At 38.5% G+C, this 20050-nt stretch overlaps 1 protein-coding gene across 3 annotated transcripts in view; it reads left to right on the top strand.

Moving 5' to 3' along the window:
- The first annotated feature begins 4344 nt into the window (after positions 1–4344).
- Positions 4345–20050, top strand: part of CR2 (complement C3d receptor 2) — a 35971-nt gene continuing 20265 nt past the window's right edge. For all 3 annotated transcript variants that reach the window (XM_037039709.1, XM_037039708.1, XM_037039707.1), the window contains exons 1-2: positions 4345–4500; positions 19192–19581. In XM_037039709.1, coding sequence (XP_036895604.1) covers positions 4443–4500; positions 19192–19581 — 448 coding nt within the window. In that variant the 5' untranslated portion in view covers positions 4345–4442. The remainder of the gene's footprint in view (positions 4501–19191; positions 19582–20050) is intronic.

Below are 20050 nucleotides of genomic sequence, written 5' to 3'. Positions count from 1 at the left end.
AGATAGCCAAACTATCAGATGCACAGTTCAAAACACTGGTAATTCTCAGCTCACAGAAATGGTTGAGTATGGTCACAAAATGGAGGAAGAAGTAAAGGCTGTGAAAAGTGAAATATAGGAAAATGTACAGGGAAGCAATAGTGGTGGGAAGGAAACCAGGACTCAAATCAATGGTTTGAAGTAGAAGGAAGAAATAAACATTCAACCAGAGCAGAATAAAGTAATAAGAATTTTAAAAATTGAGGAGAGACTTAGGAACCCTCAGGATAACTTTAAACGTGTCATCAACTGAATCAGGAAGGTACCAGAAGGAGAATAGGAAGAGCAAGGAATTGAAAACTTATTTCAAAAAAATAATGAAGGAGAACTTTCCTACTCTGGCAAAGGAAATAGACTTCCAGGAAGTCCAGGAAGCTCAGATAGTCCCAAAAAAGTTGGACTCAAGAGAGCACATGCCAAGACAAATCATAATTACATTCTCCAAGATTAAAGATAAAGAAAGAATCTTAAGAGCAGGAAGAGGAAAGGAGAGAGTCACCTACAAAGGAGTTTCCATAAGACTATCAGCTGACTTCTCAAAAGAAACTTTGCAGGTGAGAAGGGATGGAAAGAAGTATTCAAAGACATGAAAGTCAAGGACCTACATCCAAGATTACTTTATCCAGCAAAGCTATCACTTAGAATGGAAGGGCAGATAAATTGCTTCCCAGATAATGTCAAGTTAAGGAGTTCATAATCAACAAGTCCTTATTATATGAAATATTAAAGGGATTTATCCAAGAAAAAGAAAATTAAAAATATGAGCAGTAAAATGACAACACACTCACAACTATCAACAACCAAACCTGAAAATAAAACAAAAAACAAAAATAAATGAACTACTAGAACAGAAACAGAATCACAGAAATGGAGATCACATGGAGAGCTATCAGTGGGGAGGTGAGAGGAATGGAGAAAAGGTACAGGGGATAAGCAGCATAAATGGTAGGTATAAAATAGACAGGGGGAAGTTAAGAATAGTATAGGAAATGCAGAAGCCAAAGAACTTCTATGTATGACCCATGGACATGAACTAAGTAGCCGGTCGGAGAGGGTATGCAGGGTGGAGGGGTATAAAGGGGGAAAATTGGGACAACTGCAATAGCACAATCAATTAAATATATTAAAGAAAAAATAAATTGTTACACACACAGAGGACTATTATTTGATAATTATAAAGAATGAAAATTTGCCATTTGTGACAACATAGGTGAATCTTGAGGGCATTATGCTAAGTGAGATAAGTCACAGAGGGGCGGACAAATACTAGGTGATTTCATTTATATGTGGAATCTAACAAAAGCAAACTCATAGAATCGAGAGCAGGTTGGTGGTTTCTGGAGGTGGGGAGCATGGAGTGGGGAAAAATGGGTCAAGCTGTTCGAAAGTCACAAACTTCCTGTTAGAAGATAAATAATTTCTGGTGGTGTGATGTACAGCATGGTGTCTATAGTTAACAATACTGTAATGTATATTTGAAAATTATTAACAGGATAGATCTTACAAGTTCTTATTATAAGAAAAAAGATGTAACTATGTAGGTGATGGTAATTAACTAAACTTATTGTGGAAATCATTTTACAATATATACATATATCAAATTATTAGGTTGCATACCTTAAACTTATACAATATTATATGTCAATCATATCTCAATAAAATGGCAATGATGGAAGTAAAAGTCACTTACCACTATAAAAATGTTCACCTTGTCCATAAACACCTTAACAGAAAGACTCAGAATGTTTGACCATGTATCTGGCACATGAAATTAATCATCATAGTATCCAATAGAATAACATGGGAATAACATACTGTACCTTCTAATGGTAGATTATAAAAAATATTGTGGCTTCTGCCATACTCTCTTGTTATGGGAGTAGAACAAGAATAAGCCACCGTGCCCTGGCTTATAGCTCAGTATAGCTCAGTGGATTGAGCACGGGCCTGTGAACCAAAAGATCGAGGTTCGATTCCCAGTCAGGGCACATGCCTGGGTTGCAGGCCAGTTCCCAGCAGGGACCAGTTCCCAGCAGGGCACACATGAGAAGCAACCATACATTGATATTTCTCTCCGTCTTTCCTTTCCTTCCCTTCCCTTCTAAAGATAAATAAATAAAATTAAAAAAAAAAGAATAAGCCACCGTGTCACAAGGATACTCAAGTACAGGGTCCAGCACAAATAATGGCCCCTCTTTATTATAAATTCTCTTATTAAAAATCATGAGCATATAATTCTGTAACATAATATCACACTCAAGCACACCATATGACATTTTAGGTGAAATGTTCATATTAAAACTATAAATTATTATATCCATATTATTACCCTACCAACTACACTCTAGCAAGCCTTACTTCTGCCAGACCCTATAGTATAATACTATGAGGAGGTCCACTATGGTGGACCTCACAATACTATGGTGAGGATATGAGGCCTCCAGCCAAAAGCTATGTGAGTGAGCCATCTCACATGAGGATCTTTCAGTCCCAGTCAAGTCTTCCAATGACTGCTTTTCTGGCTGATGTCTTGATTGTAACCTCATGAAAAATTCCAAGGCAGAACCACCTTGCTAAGCTGCTCTCAAATTCCTGACACACAGAAACTGTGTGAGATAATAAATATTTATTATTTTTTCAATCCTCACCTGAGGATATGTTTCTTGATTTTAGAGAGAGAGAAAGGAAGAGAGGAAAACATCAGTCAGTTGCCTCCCATATGCACCCCAACTAGGGATCAGCCTGCAACCTAGGTATGTACTCTGATTAGGAGTTGAACTCACATTCTGGTGCATGGAACCACACTTTAACCAACTGAGCCACCAGGCCAAGGCAATAAATATTTCTTCTTGATTTAAGTCATAAGTTTAGGTTAATTTGATACTATGCAATAGACAACCAATCTTAAAGTCATTCTACCAAAAATAATTGATGTGTATTCTTCAAAAATGTCAAAGTCATGATAAGCAAAAAAATGCTGAAGACTTTGTTCAGACTAAATGAGGAAAAAAACATATCATTCAAATGCAATGTATGGTCTTAGAATGATCCTAGATGAGAAAAAAGTGTGTTTGTATATTTGCTTATAATAACCATCACTGAGATTATTAGAGAAATTTGAGTATAGTGTGTTACTTAGGTAGTAGTATTGTACCAATATTAATTTTCTGGTTTTACTCATTGCATTGTAGTTGTGCAAGAGAATGTTCTTGTTTTTAGGAAATACACACTGAAGTATAAATGAAGGAGAGATGAAGGAGGGATGTCATGCCTGTAAGTGATCTCAAACAGTTCCAAAGTAGCATTTACATAATTACATAATTATATGTGCATGCATCTATATATATTATATTCATATATATGAAACTATATCTACCTATATTTATTCTATCTAACTATCATCATTTACCCTTCCATCTAAAGTGAAAGAGACAGAAAATGGTAAAGAAAAAATCAAATGTTAACATTTGGAGACTATATATATATATATATATCCATACACATATATTCAATTCTTTGTACTACTCCTGCCACTTTTCTGTAGAAATTATTTCAAAGTAAAGACAAATACCATTTGATCTCACCTATAAGAGGAATTTAATGAACAAAATAAACTAATGAACAAATTAGAACCACAGACAGGGAAACATAGAACAGACTGAAAGTGACCAGAGGGGAGTGGCGAGGGGGGGTTAATAGTGGAAAGAAGGGGAAGGGACTAGACAAAGAACATCTATGAATGACCCACGGACATGGACAACAGTGTAGGAATTGACTGTGAGAGGAGTGGGATGGGCAGAGGAGGGCGATGGGGGGAAATGGGGATAACTGTAATAGAATACTAATAAAAATGATTTTTTAAAAAGGACATGATAGCAGAGGTTGCCACTGTTCAAAAGTTTCTTTTCTCAATAAACTCTTGTTTCAACCCGAGGGGTAGAATTAATAACTTTTTAAATAAATTTAATGGATCCAAGCCAAAAAAAAAGGGGGGGGGAAGGAAACGTCATTCTTGATTAGTAAGGGTGATTACTATTTTGTGAAACTTTTGTTCCACTTCTCCAGAGGCAAAAGTAGATGCACTGAATAGCACCGTGAAAAGTTTGGAAAGCCAGTGCACTGATGGCTGGAGTGTTAGCCAATAACCGGATGTCAGAATTCCACCATTCACCCGCCCTCTCCAGCCCGCCCCTTGCGGCTAGGGCCACCCTCACCGGCGTGGGCGTCCCGCCCCCAGGCAGCCTGCAGGTGTGCGCGCAAAGCTAACACGTGGTTCCAGACACTATTTATGGGGGCACCTTCCTTTGCTTGCAGCAGCCTCCTGTTTCAACCCTACCCTCGTGGAGCTGCCGGAGGTTCGCGGGTCCCGGAACGCATCCCACCGCTGAGGCTGCTGCAGTGTCATGGGCGCCACGGGCCTGCTCTGGGTTTTCTTGGCTCTCCTCACGCCTAGGGTCCTCGGTGAGCTGGGAGGGGGAGCACGAAGGTAGGGAAGTGTCTGCCTGGGTCAGGGACGATGTTTTGTGCCGTGAGGCAAAACAGAATCAAAAGCGAGAAGGTGGGGGCAATACGGACGCTTGCCTTCCTCCCGCTCGCTTTGGGGGACCCCCTCAATCTCTTGGTGCTGAAGGTACTCACTAGGGGCTCCAGTTTGTGGGCTGGGAGCACCCAAACTGGAGGCTGTGCTACAGAGGGACTCTATGGGATCTACCTGGTGAGGCTGTGGCGTGCACTCTCACTTCTCTCTGGCTTCCCCGCCCCTGGTCTCTGTGGAGCAGGTGCTCCACACTCTGGGCGGGGAGCTCTGCTAGCTCTAACCACCGCCGCATAGCCAAAAGCTGCCTTGATATGCGCAAAGTCTGCAGCACGCTCAGCTAGTCTCAGGAGTTTTTACAACTGCCGAACTGGCTCCTGCGGCGTGCAGCGTGTCCTCCCGCTTCCTTCCCCAAAAATGTCTGCTTCCCAGGCATGGTGCTCACATTTTTTTTCTCTCACTTTTTTTACTTGTAATTTTTATAAAGAGCTCCTAACGATCAACTCCTGAAGTTACTTAGAAAACGTGAGGCATGAATTAAAACTAGTTGTCTTTGTGGTGTATACATTCTGTGATGGTAATAGCTGCAGAAGGTCTCACTTAACGTTTATTGTAACCACCCCCCACTCCAATACTGGACTAATGTTAAAGAAATGTTGTAATTTGTCAAGATTAGAACCTCCTGGAGACCAGGTAAATCTAACTTTCTCCTAATTACCTCCAGGGTACAGTGAATTCCTAGTTTACTGAGAAGGTAACTCTATGCAGACCTCAATGACTGGGTGACTCTGGGCAAGTCAGCTCCCTAATTCTCAGTTTCTCCCTCTGTGAAATGAAGCTAGAGATAAACTGTACTGCCACCTTACTGAGCTACCCTGAATAGCTGATGAAATTGACAAATGAGAGTTAGATGTATTAGTTGTTACTACTAACTACCGGTAATAAGACTACTTGATGGCCTATTTTTATGGAGCCAGCATTTAAGCTTATGAACCACCTCCAGCCTGTTAAGTTCCACTACATACTTTGGTTCTATTACAATTTATTTGTTCTAATTCCTGACATTTAACTTTCTCCTGACCCTTAACTGGCTATTTCCCCAAAGGACTGTCTTCTCTCTCTTTCCTACACATTAACTCCCTTTAAATGCACATTCACAACGTTCTCCAACACCTCTGTATCGCAGACCAGGCTTCTCACCAGCCTTGCATTGCTACTCTAAATTTTAAAGAGACTATTATAAGTTGAAAATCAAATTATTCGCCAGCTCCCCACATTCATCATCCCTTCCAAGTGTGCCAAAGTATCCCCTCTCAGTACCATCCTCTAGGTCACTTAAATCCACACACCTGAAAGACTAGGTCTACCTACCTGCCAACTCTGTTAGCTAATGCACTCTTGTTGTTTGTATCAATCATTCTAACATAGGTATTACATTACCTGTGTAACAACCTCCTTTCTTACAGGTAGCTATGATATCAGTCTTTAACCTTCCCAATAGTGGAAAATCAAAATTTTTGAAGCTACATATATTTTTCATTATTCCACTTCCTTTTTCAAAAATCTAAAAGGGTTTTATGCTCAGAGGGAAAAACTGATTTGTTAGGGAAAAATAAAGTCATCATTTTCAACCTCATTGACCCTACCCCCTCATCAAGGACTCTTTCAATAGGCAACAGTGGGAGTCTCTGTGGCCCCTGGGGGCAGTGGTTGGCTCCTTCTGCCTAGGACTCATGAATGCTTTTAGCCTGCAGAGCGAGGAGCTTTGTTCCTTCTATGTGCTCTTAAATTGACTGTCAGCTGCTGGTTTGGTGGCAGCAGACCTGGCCTCTGTGGGTGTAGGGGCCTTGCTGGCTTCTTTCTACACAACTCAAGTCCTCGAAACCTTCATGGAAAACATATGCAACAGAATGTGTTCAAAAAGAGAAAAAATGGAGGAGCAAGAAATGACAAAATTTTAGCTACAAGGCAGCATGAATGATAAGAATTTTAAATATGATGTAAGAATTATACTCAAATAGAACATGAGAATTTATTTTTTAAAAACATCTAAAAGGATTTTCTACTGCCTGTGTGATTAAAAAAAATCAAATGTCTTCAGCCTTTCAAGCCCTTTGTCATTGGATCTCACCAAAACATGCCCCCTCCAGATTCCTTATTTTTCCTATCATGCATGTACCATTCACTGTCTTCCCTGACTGTCCTCCCATGGTTCTTTGTTTATGCTTTGCCCACACCCCCATCCTGACTTTGTCACCTACTAACTACCTCCCCAGACTGTTTCTTGGCTCTTGGCCAGTTCCTGCCCTTGAACATGCTTAAGAAGCCACCTTTTTAAAATAAAATACAGGTTCCTCAGTTCCACATTGCACTCTAGAGATTCATAGGTTTGAGATGTGGCCAATAAAGCTGAGGTTTAACCAGCACTCTGGAAAATTCTGAAGTAAGTATCTATGGGGCACACTGCTGTAAGCAGGTATATGGGAAGCAAATCTCCTTCTTGGAGCATTTCTCCACTTCTTTAGTTTGTCTATTTTCATGAACTGATTCAAATTTACTGCACTAATTAATTTCATTCTTGCCAAGATCCTCAAACAGGAATTCCCTTGTTTTCTAATCATCTACCTCCATCTAAGACCAGATTGTTTTATTCACTTCTTTAAAATCTGTCAAGGGCTTCCCATCACATTAGAATAAAATTAATGCACCTTATCCTTGACTACACACCTCTGCCTCTCTCTAAAATTCTCTATCCTGCCCCACAACTTCCTCTGTTCCAGCCACACTGACTTTCTTTCCATTCCTTGAACACGCATTTGTTAGCCTTTGCACTAAATGTCCCCTCTGTTGAAATGTTTTTTTCTACAGATCATCTTGACTATCTCTTGGGCATTCATGTCTTAGCTCTACCTATATTCTTTTCTGACTCTTATCTGAAGCAGTTTTCCCCCAGGTCACTCTCTATCACATAACCATGTTCTATTTCACAAAGAGCACCTATATCACATGAAATAGTCTTGTTTATTTACTTGATTGGGTTTGTTTCCTCACTGGAATGCATGTTCCAGGGGAACATTGCCCAATGAATTCTAGAACTAGCATAAAACTAGGAGTTCAATAAAGATGTTCTTTTTTTTCCCCTTAACGATGGAAAAAGTATCCTGTCTACTGAAATGCCAGCTCCTCTTCTTGTATTCATGATTACATTGCATCCCCTCTTTCCTTTGGAAGGACTTCTGCAGTGTACTCTGACTTGCATCATTGAATTTATATCACTTGTTGACTTATGACATCCTTTATTTGGGAAAGAGGACTTCTCATAACCAATGGAACTGCATTTTTCTGCCCCTGTTCCTCATCATTCTTAGCAAAATTTTCCGCTGACTACTTACATATCTTTTTCTCCTTAACCCACTCCAGTCAAACCCCCTTCCCCACCATTTTCCTAAGGCTTCTCTCAATAAGGTCACTACTGACCTTCATGCTGGCAAATCCAGTAATCATTTTTCTATCCTTGTCTTCCTCAGTCTTTCAGCAAAAGACGAATACTTCCAACCTCTTGAAACAGTTTCATCCTCATTTTCTAAGATGGGACACTTTTACCTACTTTTCCTGTACCTCTCTGGTTGCTCTTAGTCCCTTTTGCCTTATCTCCAAATATTAGAGGGTTTGGGGGTTCAATGCTGGACCTCTTATATTTTTCTCAATACTTTCCTTCCTAAAAAATTTCATCCAGTTTCATGGCTTTAAACACTATTTATATGTTAATGACTCATTTGTTACCTATAGTCCTGACCTATCTCCTGAGTGGCAAATTTGCACATCCAACTGCATACCTAGCATCTCCATCTGGAGACCCAGTAAGTGTGTTAAATATACCAAATCTACAGTGCAATCAATTCTGTTCCTACCATATCTTACCTAACCCCCTACACACATACACACACCAAAAAAAAAAAAAACCTGGGTCTTTCCCAGGCTTTCCCCTCTTAGTACATGTATTACCATCAACTAAGTAGCTCAAGTGAAAAGCCTAGAAGTTATTACTAAATCCTCTCATTTCCTTAGCCCCACATCTAATATACAAAAAGTCATCACAATTTATTTTTAAGTATATTCCAAATTGATCCACTGTGGGGGCAACTTTGCCCACAAAGTCCACCCATCCACCACGGATGAAAGTGAAACTACCAAGACATGATCTGCTTGGGGAGGAAAGGTGGCCAATCTTTCAAAGGAGAAGGGCCAAGAGCTCCTTCCTCAAGGGGCTTTTATTGGGTTCATTTGCACAAGAATACAGGTAAGGATCAAACAATAGATAGCATTGGAAGAACTATGAGGGCTTATTCTCAGTCAGGGTCAGATAGCTAAGGAGCCATAAAACTGAGGAACCAACTTCTTGCTTGAACCCTTATCATTTAAATGGGAGTACTCTAAACAAAGCAGGTTTCACAGAATTTTACATATTCTTAGGCCTGATCACTGGGCATTCCTCTCTAGCCAGCAAAGCGTCGCACCGCCTTGCCCGTCATAGGTTTTTAGGCTTAAGTGGATTAGAGCTGGGAAGTGCTTCTCCCAGATGAAAATAGGGACTCAGGCTATGTCAGAATAGCAGGGGGGCAAGGGTCCATCACTCCCTCTTTGTCACAGCCTCCCCCCGCCCCCGAGTCCTTCCATGATGGCCTCCCAAGTGATTGTGTCTGGCTTAGGTTGCCCCTGCTCTGAGGGGTAGTACCCATCATAGACTAACTGACCAAGCACTGGGGGCAGGGGACAAGCTTTGTCTCCTTAGTACCTCGCATTCCGAAGGTCACTCACTCAGTCTTAGCCATGGGGGGCAGTTACAACTCCTGAAATCAGGCAGAGTGGTTCCCAACAATCCACTTCTCACTATCTCCTTGAACTCCAAGCCTCATTTTTCCTTTCTGAAATACTATTATAGCCTCCAGACTGCACTCCTTCGCTTCTGAAAGTAAAAGTCCTGTTTATTCTCCACCCAATTGCCAGAGTATTCTTTTTAAAAAGCCAGGCAGTTTAACTCTCCTGCTTCAACTCTCCAGTGACTTCTGCTCTGGATAACCTCCAGACATCTTGCTGCCACTTGAGGAGCCCTATGCAATCTGTCCTTACTGAAACTTCTAACTTGATGACATGCCACTCTGTTTTAATCACTGTATTCCAGACTCCCTTGCCTTTCATCTCTCCTTAGAGAGTAGCAAACCCATCCCTACTGTTAGGCCTCTGTGTACAAAGCTTTTATCTAATGCTTTGCCTGGCTGGCTGCTTCTTATCCTTCAGTAGCAACTCAGTGCTGATTCTTTATAGGCCTTCGTTAAGCATCATAACTTTAAGCATGGATAATATACCATGGTATCCCCTCATCCTTCTAGTGCATTACATTTTGACACATCACTCTGTTTATTTCCTTTACAAATCATCTATTTGTTTATTGGTATTATTTTTCCTGCTTTATGGGATATAAATTTCATGAAGGTGGGAACCTTGTCTCTAATACTCACTGATGCATCTCCTAAACTTAGGACAGTACCTTGGTTAATACACATAACCATCATTCAAAAATGGTCAAATAACAAGAAAGCCCAGTGTTAAGTATTTGATTATAATAATTTTCAATAATGATTTTCCTCCTACCTGCTTTCTGACTTAATTTTTAGTTTTACTTATATTATCCTATATCATGGTGGTTCTTTTTTTTACATTTTTTTAAAAATTGATGTTTGAATACAGTTGTCTCCATTTTCTCACCACCACTTTCCCACACCCTACCGACGCCCACCTCCCACTCTCAATCCCACCCACCTTTTCTCCATCCATGGATCCCTCATTTGTGTTAATTTACATTCCTTTCCCTTCTTTCCCACATTATTTCCCTCTCCCCTCCCTCTGGTTATTGTCCATTTGTTGTCAATTTCAATGTCTCTGGCTGTATTTTGCTTGCCAGTTTGTTTTGTCAATTAGGTTCCACGAATAGGTGAGATCATATGGTATTTGTCTTTCACCACTTGGCTTACTTCACCTAGCATAATACTTTCCAGTTTCATCCATGTTGCCATGAAGGGTAGGGGCTCCTTTCTTTCTGCTGTGTAGTATTCCCTTGTGTACATGTACTGTAGTTTATTGATCCACTCATTTACTGATGGCACCTAGGCTGCTTCCAGCACTTGGCTATTGTAAATTGTGCTGCTATGAACATGTAAGAGCATAGGCTCTTAGGATATAATCCTAGTAGTGGAATTGCCAGGGCAAAAGGCAATTTCATTTTTAGTTTTCTGAGGAAATTTCATACTGTTTTCTATAGTATCTGCACCAGTTTGCATTCCCACCAACAGTGTACTAAGGTTGCCTTTTCTCCACAACCTCACTAGCACTTACTGTTAGTTGATTTGTTTATGACGGCCATTCTGACCAGTGTGAAGTGGTATCTCATTGTGGTTTTAATTTGCATTGCTCTGATGGCTAGTGATGCTGAGCATCTTTTCATATGTCTCTGGGCTCTCTGTATGTCCTCCTCCTCCTCGAAGTGTCTGTTCAGTTCCTTTGCCCATTTTTTAATTTGGTTGATTGTCTTCCTGTTGTGGAGTCATGTATAGTTGTTCTTCATTAATTTCAAATAAATTTCTAAGCCATTTTAGGAAAATCTCCTTGGATCTAAATAAAAATTAAATGTATTTCTGTTCTCTAGAAATAACTTTGTCTAGTTAGTTTTTAACATGCTTTAAGGAATGTATATCTCAGTGTCTTGCCACTATCTTCTATTTTAGATCTAGTCCTGATCTACTCAGATTTTTATTCTGGATATTAGGAAAATATGAAGAGGGTTCAGTGACCCTTAAGAAAATTCATATTACTTAAAATTCATGCACTAACCTTCCCTTTTCTGAAATGGGACAGAACATGATTGCTAAAAATTCTGTCTTTGACCTGGGATTTTGATAATTTCATGACTAATGAGAGCTAGTGTCTGCCAAAAGAAAAAAAGTCCCAAGTATTCTCATTGAGGATACAAATTTCCCATTTTTCATTTGGAAAGTGTGATTCTTCTCTTCTTTCACTTTGGAAGGTCATATTATAAAGTACCTTTCTGCTTTTGCTGCTTCGCAGTCTTGGTTCTCTCATACTTCATGTCTTTGCTACAATTTTGTGGACTAAAATTATTTTCCTAGCTTGTGGAGAACTATTTGGTATTGTCCTTATCCACAGTGGATAATTGCAGGTTAAATCACTTGCTTGGAGTAAATTCTCACAAGTAATGTCATAGCTGTGAAGTTGGTCTTTATTGACGTCAAATCCTGTCTTTCCCTACAGAGGCCTGGTGTTTTACACAGGCAGGCACTTGGAGACATTTGTAGTTGTTAATGGAGGACACCAAAGGAGTCCAGGAAAGGAATAGAAGGAGACCTAAAGTGTGATCTGGGTCCCAACAGTGATGGATATTCTTAGTAAATCTATATGACTTCAGCAGAAGTGTGGGACTATAGACAGACTGGGTTTGGCTAAAACTGTGGGAGCTCTCTTTGCCTTTATGTCCGTTAGTCCATAATTTTTCTTTAACTTTCACATGTACCCATCTCAGATTTGTTTGAAAAAAAGATTTCTAAATTTATTATTCAAATTATACTGCCATTCTAAAATTAAAACTGGAGATTTCATACCTAAAAAAAATGACTTTTCCAACCATATCCTCAAGTATGTGGGTGTTACAGTTTCTTACCCATATCCTAGGATAAAATTTGTTTCTTAGTGTTGTTATTATTTTTTAACTCACTGGGAATCGTCTTGAAATGAGTAGTTCCTTTTATCTGGCACCTGTCAGAAAGAAAATACTAAGATCTCTTGAGGGCATATTATTCCACTAGGTTAATGAAATGCAATAATGAAGAATAATACACACACACATTTTTATTGGTAGGAACTAAAGCTGTAATGGTTTAAAAAGTAATGTTAATTCATTAAAATAATTATAGGGAATCTTAAATGTCCAAGCTTATTAGGCCTCTGATGTACTTTAGTTTCCTTTGCATACTAGAAAACTTTATAAGATTTTAGTTTTTATGTGTGAGGTTGTGAAAAGATGAAATAACTCTGGGGTCTTTATGGAATTTTATGAACTGACTTTCTCCATCTAAAGTCTATCCTAAAATGTCTTTGAACTTCTGAGCTTATTTTTTTCTGTATATGTACTCATATTGCAAGATATATGTACTTTGTCCAAGAAACTATTGCCCCATTTTGGGTTTACTTTCTAAAAGTTAAAGTTGTCAGGGTACTTGGTGACAAAACAGAAGCAGAGTAGAAGTTTTAGCCTCTCTTACTTTTGGTATTCATGTGGTCTTTGTCTCTAGGTCAGTGTAAGTTCTTGCCAAGGTATCCTTTTGCTAAGTCAAAAGTTCAGAGTAATCAGTCTGAGTTTGCTTTGGGGATGTCTTTGGAAGATGAATGCCTTCCTGGGTATAGCAAAAGGTCATTCTCTACCACCTGCCTAGAGACCTCCAAGTGGTCAGATACTCAGCAATATTGTAAATGTGAGTAATCTTTGTAATAGAGGCATCTTTGGATCTATTAGTATCTCTATGGGCTAACCTGTTATTTGTCATGATAAATGATTAGCAAATTAGTAAGTCATCTCAGTGAAGGAGGCTCTTGGGTTTTCCTTCTCTTCTTTTACTCCTAAGGACATTGAGTATTGAGGTTAAGTCACCACAGTTGGCCCACTCTATTTACCTGTGATCTCCATGACTTGATGTTCTCTGTACTATGTTAGAGTGAGGTTAGAACTTAGTATGCACAGAATAATAGTTTAACATCATTCTTACTTCCATTTAATTCAAGAGATTTTTAAAAATAACTACTAGGTATGAAGCTTTATTCTAGATGATTGGGCTAGAGAGAAGCGTCAAAGTCTGCTAATCCCTTCCTGTGAGGAAATCTTATACTAATTTTAAAGACTGGCTTTTAAACAAATACTGTACTATCATTTAATGTCACTTATTCATAGATGAAAAACTTCTGTGAGATCATAAAAAAGTAAATAATAAATGCTATCTAGGAGAATTAGAGAAATCTATACATCACAGGCAGAGGAAACATCACACATAAAAGCATGAAAATGTAAAAGAACATGACATCTTCAGAAAAGAGAAAAATTCAGTAAATGGTGAGGAATAGTAGTTGTTTAAGTAAATTGGAGCTTAACTGTGTCAGGCCATGAATTTTTCCAACCAACAATGTTAAGTTATTGTAGGTTAAAATTTAGGTAGTGGTACAACCATATTTGTGTTTCTGAAAGATAATATGTTCATTGGTAGATGTGCATAGAAGTTGGAAACCAGGGCTAGAAAGGTAAATTTGTAACTCAGTCCTCCAGTGAGAGATTACAGCTTTGATAAAATAGTAAGTTTGGAGATTTTTGGAATTCAGTTACTAAAATTTGGTGACCAGCTCAATGAAGGGCCAGAGATAAAGAATGAGTTACAAAAAGGAAAGGATGACTATTAAGTTTGTTTTTTTTTCCTTTAAGTCGCAATACTTGGTAGATGATGCCATCAACTGACAGTATAAAAAGGGGAAATAGAGATTATAAATTATGTTGACCACAAATAATGTTTTGCATGCACACTCAGAAATATAGGCTGTATGCTTTAAGTACATACTGTTCTGGAGTTACCTGTTCCCTTGGAAGATAGAAGTTCTATAAATGTCAGAAATTTCTTTGAATAAACAGAGATAAGCTACTCAGAAAGTCCAATCAAGTTGGGACTTGTATAAAACATGAAGGGCTCCTCAAATCCTAGTCCCAAATCCTGTTTTGTTTTGTTTTCCTTTGTAGGTAAATCATGTGTAAGTCCTGGAGAACTCCTCCATGGCTCTGTCCTCACACACACGAATATCATATTTGAGTCTACAATTACATATTCTTGTGACAAAGGGTGAGTTGGCAGGAGACATTTCCAGAGTACATGGGTGTTATAGCCATCATTTCAGCCAGAAGCCATCTGTCTTCAAGAAGAGATCTGAGTAATTTCTACCTACCCTTCAAAATAGAGAAGCAAAAAGAGAATCACCTACCTCACCTGCTCTAGAGACTACCTTTCAGGACTACCCCCTGGAGAGATTACCTAGAAGAGAAAGTAGGTTGGGCTACCCTTCCTCCAATTTTAAATCTCCACTGGTCACAGCAGGCAAATTTTACTTGGCCTTAGTTTCTTTTATCTTTTGTATGAGTCCTTAGTCCATCACTTATACTTCTCACACATGATATTCCATCTTTTGCCATTCTTTCAGTGGACAGAGAACTAAACTTTGCTGAAGTGTACATCTAGCTGAGAGATGATCCCTCATCTCTTTGCCTTTAGATATCAACTCATTGGTGATTCATCTGCTATATGCATTATCTCAGGCAATACTGTAACCTGGGATAAGGACATGCCTTTATGTGAGTGTGAGTACAATGATCCCTTTACTATACCCTATGTAATTCTTGTATTCTAGAGGGAAATTAGGCATCTGCATATCAAAATGTGTGCCCAGACAAAGTTACAGTTGGTTTGGAAATTTCTGGGCACAGAGCTGTGGTATATGTTCTTCCAATTACCCCCATCACACCACACTTTCCTTTCATTTCTCCCCTTTGATGATAAGTTATTTCATACTGAATAAGGGCTTAAATCTAAATAAAATATGCCATGAGATTACACTGCCAACTTTATTTCATGAAAAATGTAGGTCATCCCAGGTGCCTCATATAACAATTTATCTGTATTCTAGGGACGATATATAGTGATCTTGTCATTGTTTTTTTGTTTTTTGTTTTTGTTTTTTTTACTTTATATCAGGGAAGTTCCAGGCATCTTCCTACCTTGCAACTTCCTATATCATCATCTTTGAGACAGGATATACTATTTCAACAAAATGTGTTCCTTGTAGGCTAAATTAGAGTTAGGTTTTTAAGACTGAGAACAAAATCCTCAGAGGGTATAACATTTAAATATCTTCTTTATCCTCCCACCTGATTTCCAAAAAGCTATTCCTTGTGAGTCACCCCCAGCCATCTCCAATGGGGACTTTTCTAGGACAGTAGAGAGAACTTTTGCTATGGAATGGTGGTGACTTATCAGTGCCATGTTGGACAGAATGGGGAACAGCTGTTTGACCTCGTGGGTGAGAAGTCAATATATTGTACCAGCAAAGACAATCAAATTGGCATCTGGAGTGGCCCTCCCCCTCAGTGTATTAATCTAGTCAAATGCCCAGTTTTGGAAATTGAAAATGGAATTATAGAATCTGGATATAGATGTTCATTTTCCTTAAATGATGCTTTGATGTTTAAGTGTAAGCCTGGCTTTACCATGAAAGGCAGCAACACAGCATGGTGCCAACCAAACAGTAAATTGGATCCTCCACTTCCAAGGTGCTTCGAGGGTGAGTTGGACTGAACATTTGGTAACCTATAAATGAAAGTTGGTTGAATAGACACATGGTAGCTATGAGAGGAGGAGGAGAAAGATAGTAGATATGGTTGGGTATCCTTGTTAAGGAATTTCAAAGTGAACTTTGAAAGTAAAATCTACATGTTGATGAGGTAAGAAATTTACTACATCATGGAGCAATATGAGATATACATTAATGTAGGGGAATTTAGAAAACTCTTAAAAAAAAAAAACAGATAGTGCCAGAGCCAATGATCAGATATTTTTCTAAAATGTGTACATAAATCAATTTTCTTCAAATGAAGTTAAAATGAATTCTCAATTCTGTTAGTCATGCCAGTGGAGTAATTGGCTGATGTCAGAATTTGATTCAAATATCTGTAGACATTACACATTCTTATATTGAGAGTAAAGCTAGAATTAAGATTTAGTCTCTTCCCCCATCCTTTCTCCCCTACTCTTATTGAGAATATCTGACTTACAAAAATGTGGCTACATTCAGATCCCCCTGCTCTCACATGACAAGGCTTAGAACCCTTATTGACCTGGTTTGGGGAGCAGGAAAAATGAGGTAGAGTTTGGTGGTAAAAAAATGTATTACCAAAGTTTGGTTCCCCTGACTGCTGTATCAATGAGAAGAAAACCACCGCCATTTTAGTTAAATAAAGTGGAAAATGGTGAGTAAATGTAATGTTTCATGGTACATCAAGAAAGAAAGTGTATGGTTGCATGGTTCATCATGTATAAAAAAAAGTAATGGATGTTAGCCCACTCCACATTACTGAAGGACTCTCTTCTTTATATCAGAAAGGGGGCCATGACCAATTTTGTCCCACCTCACACCCCAAGTTTGGCTTAGGTTGTAGAGAAGAAAGTTCTTATTTCATAAATAAAGGGCCTCTGGTCCAGTCCTTTTCTCAGGGTGTCTACCACCTCCACATATCTACCATGGTAATTATAACAAAATGGATAAGGAATTCTTTGCAACTGGATGGAAAGTGTCCTACACTCCAAAGTGCCTGGCTACAGTCTCATTGGAGCTAAGGTTCCACTATGCAGTGTACATCCTTGGGAACCTAGAGCCATACATCCCCCAAATGTGAAGGTGCCTAAAGCTCTATTCCATCTTAAGGAAACTCAGCTGTTTCCTGACTCTTCATGTGCCAGCTCTGTCTCTTTTTTCCTGGTGGAATCATGTGATCCCATTCCAGAAAAATTTCTCAATGGCAAGATGGTGGCCCTTCCTAACCTCCAGCTTGGGGCAAAAGTTTCTTTTGTTTGTAATAAGGGGTGACTGTGAGGTGACAGGGCCTGAATTGAGACCTTTGACTTATAGTTAAGCATTGCAATATGTGATCTCAAAGACTGTTACTGTTTTTCCCTCCCTCTAGTCTTTTCCCTCCTGTTCTTTACCATTTATAACTAAGAATCCTGTTATTAACCAAATTGGTTTTCTTCAAGTGTAGATATTATACACAATCTGTGAAAAGTGGGCATTATCCATTCATCATTGAAAAAAGAAAGTTTGAGGTCCAAAGAGAAGTCCTCTCATGGAGAATGAATAGATGATGGGAGTATAGTGAGAGGGACTCTTTGGGATAAGCTTAGGGAACAAGATCTTTGATATTTTCTTCACTCAAAACTGAGGTTTATTCCTTCAAAATTGTCAAGAGAATCTTGAAATTTGGAAGCCAAAGAGAAAAAGAATATTTAAAAAATTTATCATCATTAGGATTTTTTTCTCTGTTTTCACTTGGTCTGAAGTCATCACATAGCTGAACTGATTCATAAACAATCTTGGACTTTTTCCTTAAGCCTAAAATGCTTTAAAAAACTGAGTTCATTAATACCACATGTTTGAGAAATGTGATTAATTCCATGCAACTGAAAATTGATTTCTTCTGGTGATGATTTGCTACCCCTTATTGTTTAAGGTACTGGTTAAGTGGCAAATCTTCTAGTCAGTGTTTTTCAGAAGGGATGAGAGTATGCTGGAATAATAGCTTCTGTGTCTGTGAATTTGAGTAGAAGCAAAAATAAGTATGAATCTCACCTCTTGATTTTTGGTGTTATCATGCATTTATAAATTATAACATCCTATGTGTTCTTTGAACATGTACATGCCACTCTCCAGTATGTTCTAGAGTGCAGACCAAAATGAAGGGTATTCAGTTGACTACATATTCATTGAGTATTCTATTTATATTAAGATAAAGGCTCTGAAAAGTTACCCCACTGTAACTGAGTAGCACATCTGTGTTGAAATGTTTTGGCCATGTGTTGTTATCCCAGTTCTTCTACTGATGAGCAACTCTTAGAGGTAAATGCAAATCAACCAGCAATTCTGAGACCAGTACTTTTTCTTTATTCTGAGACTCACTCAAGAAAGGTATGTATATACCAACCCAGCTATAAAGAATAAATATTCGCACAAGAATATAAAGAATATGAGGTCATTATTCCAAAATCTTGACTACTTCCTGTGGCTTTTTCAAAAGGATGTAGCATCAAAGAATGACAAATGACTGTAGCGAGGCTGCAGTATCTTTAGTAGAGGAACAGAATGTCCATCACCACTTGTAGCCCCAGTTGTGTGTTTTAAACAGGCATCAAATAATTTCTACATTCCAGGTGTTGTACTTGCTCATATCAGGCCTTTTGGGTCGCCATTATAACCTTATGAAGTAGCTTGATTTATATGATACACTAGGAAACTGAGACTTAGAGATGATAAGACTTGCCCAAAGTCACATAGCTATTGAATGACAGCAGGGATTTGAAACTAGGTCACTGGAGCCCTCATTTCATTAGTCCATGGTGCTCACACTTGTGATTAGCATGTCATTAACATATAGTTTAATGTACTGTTTGCCTTTGTTTTATTAAAATTGATTAGACTGACAACTATTTAATAAATACTGTTTGATTGCCATTGTTTGGTCAAGATGATGCCTCTAAGTTCTATATTGAGTTGTTTGCTGAGGATCAAGTGAAAGGTAAGAATTTAGGATCTTTGGTATCAGTAAGACTATGAGTAAAAAATAAATTATACACATTTCTAATTCTGTTTTTGATAAAGTGACATATTCTATATTTGGACTTTTAATCTAAACTTGAATCTTTTTGTTGTCATAATTAATATCACCACATATTTCTTTTTTTAATATTCAGGAATTTATTGTGACCCTCCTCCTGCAATCAAAAATGGTAAAAATAGTCATGTTTCTGGCCCTATACCTATTAATACTCTTGTGAGGTACATTTGTTCACCTGCCTACCGCATCATTGGAGAAAGAAACCTTTTTTGTATTAGTAAAGACCAAGTGAAAGGAATCTGGGATAAAGATGCTCCTAAATGTGAAAAATTCAACAGGCAGATTTTTTGCCCTGAGCCCAAAGTATCAGGGGGACACAAAAGTAAAACATCTAGGCCACCATACAGACATGGGGATTTTGTGACATTTGCCTGTGACACCAACTTCACCATGAAAGGAAACAAGACCGTTTGGTGCCAAGAAAATACATCATGGGGACCAACACCACTACCAATCTGTGAGAGTGGTGAGTAAAAAGGAAATTAAACTGAGTTGGGAGGGTGGATCCTTCCATTTCTGTTCAGGTGAAGCTTTGTATCATTCTGAAGGAAGAATAGTGTTAATGTGTGAACGGTGGGGATGAGAGTGGAAGCATGGCCAGAGTGAAAACGATAATTTTCTTGGGGTATTTTTTTAGTTGTAAAGGATTTGAATGTTCATTCAACAAGCATCAGTAGAACAAATATTTTAAATTATGATGGGAAAAAGTAACTGAACATACCTAATAATTGAATTGAACACGTCTCACAAGATTGGGAGCCAGAGTTTGCTAATGTTGGTTTTGTGAATTGTGTGGTTTTAAAGCATATATCTGAGTTAATGTTAAAATGAGAAGAAATGTGAGTTCTGTTAGCAAAATTATACCCCATGGACTCAACACTCATCTGTAAATAACTGCTAATGCAGCCTGGAAAAAATGGTGCCCTGTTCTATGT

The sequence above is a fragment of the Sturnira hondurensis genome, unplaced genomic scaffold (assembly GCF_014824575.4).
Source record: "Sturnira hondurensis isolate 20B ecotype Veracruz unplaced genomic scaffold, ASM1482457v3 Scaffold0025400, whole genome shotgun sequence".
In the NCBI taxonomy this organism is placed as follows: domain Eukaryota; kingdom Metazoa; phylum Chordata; class Mammalia; order Chiroptera; family Phyllostomidae; genus Sturnira; species Sturnira hondurensis.
This window is presented reverse-complemented; position numbering and strand designations above follow the sequence as displayed.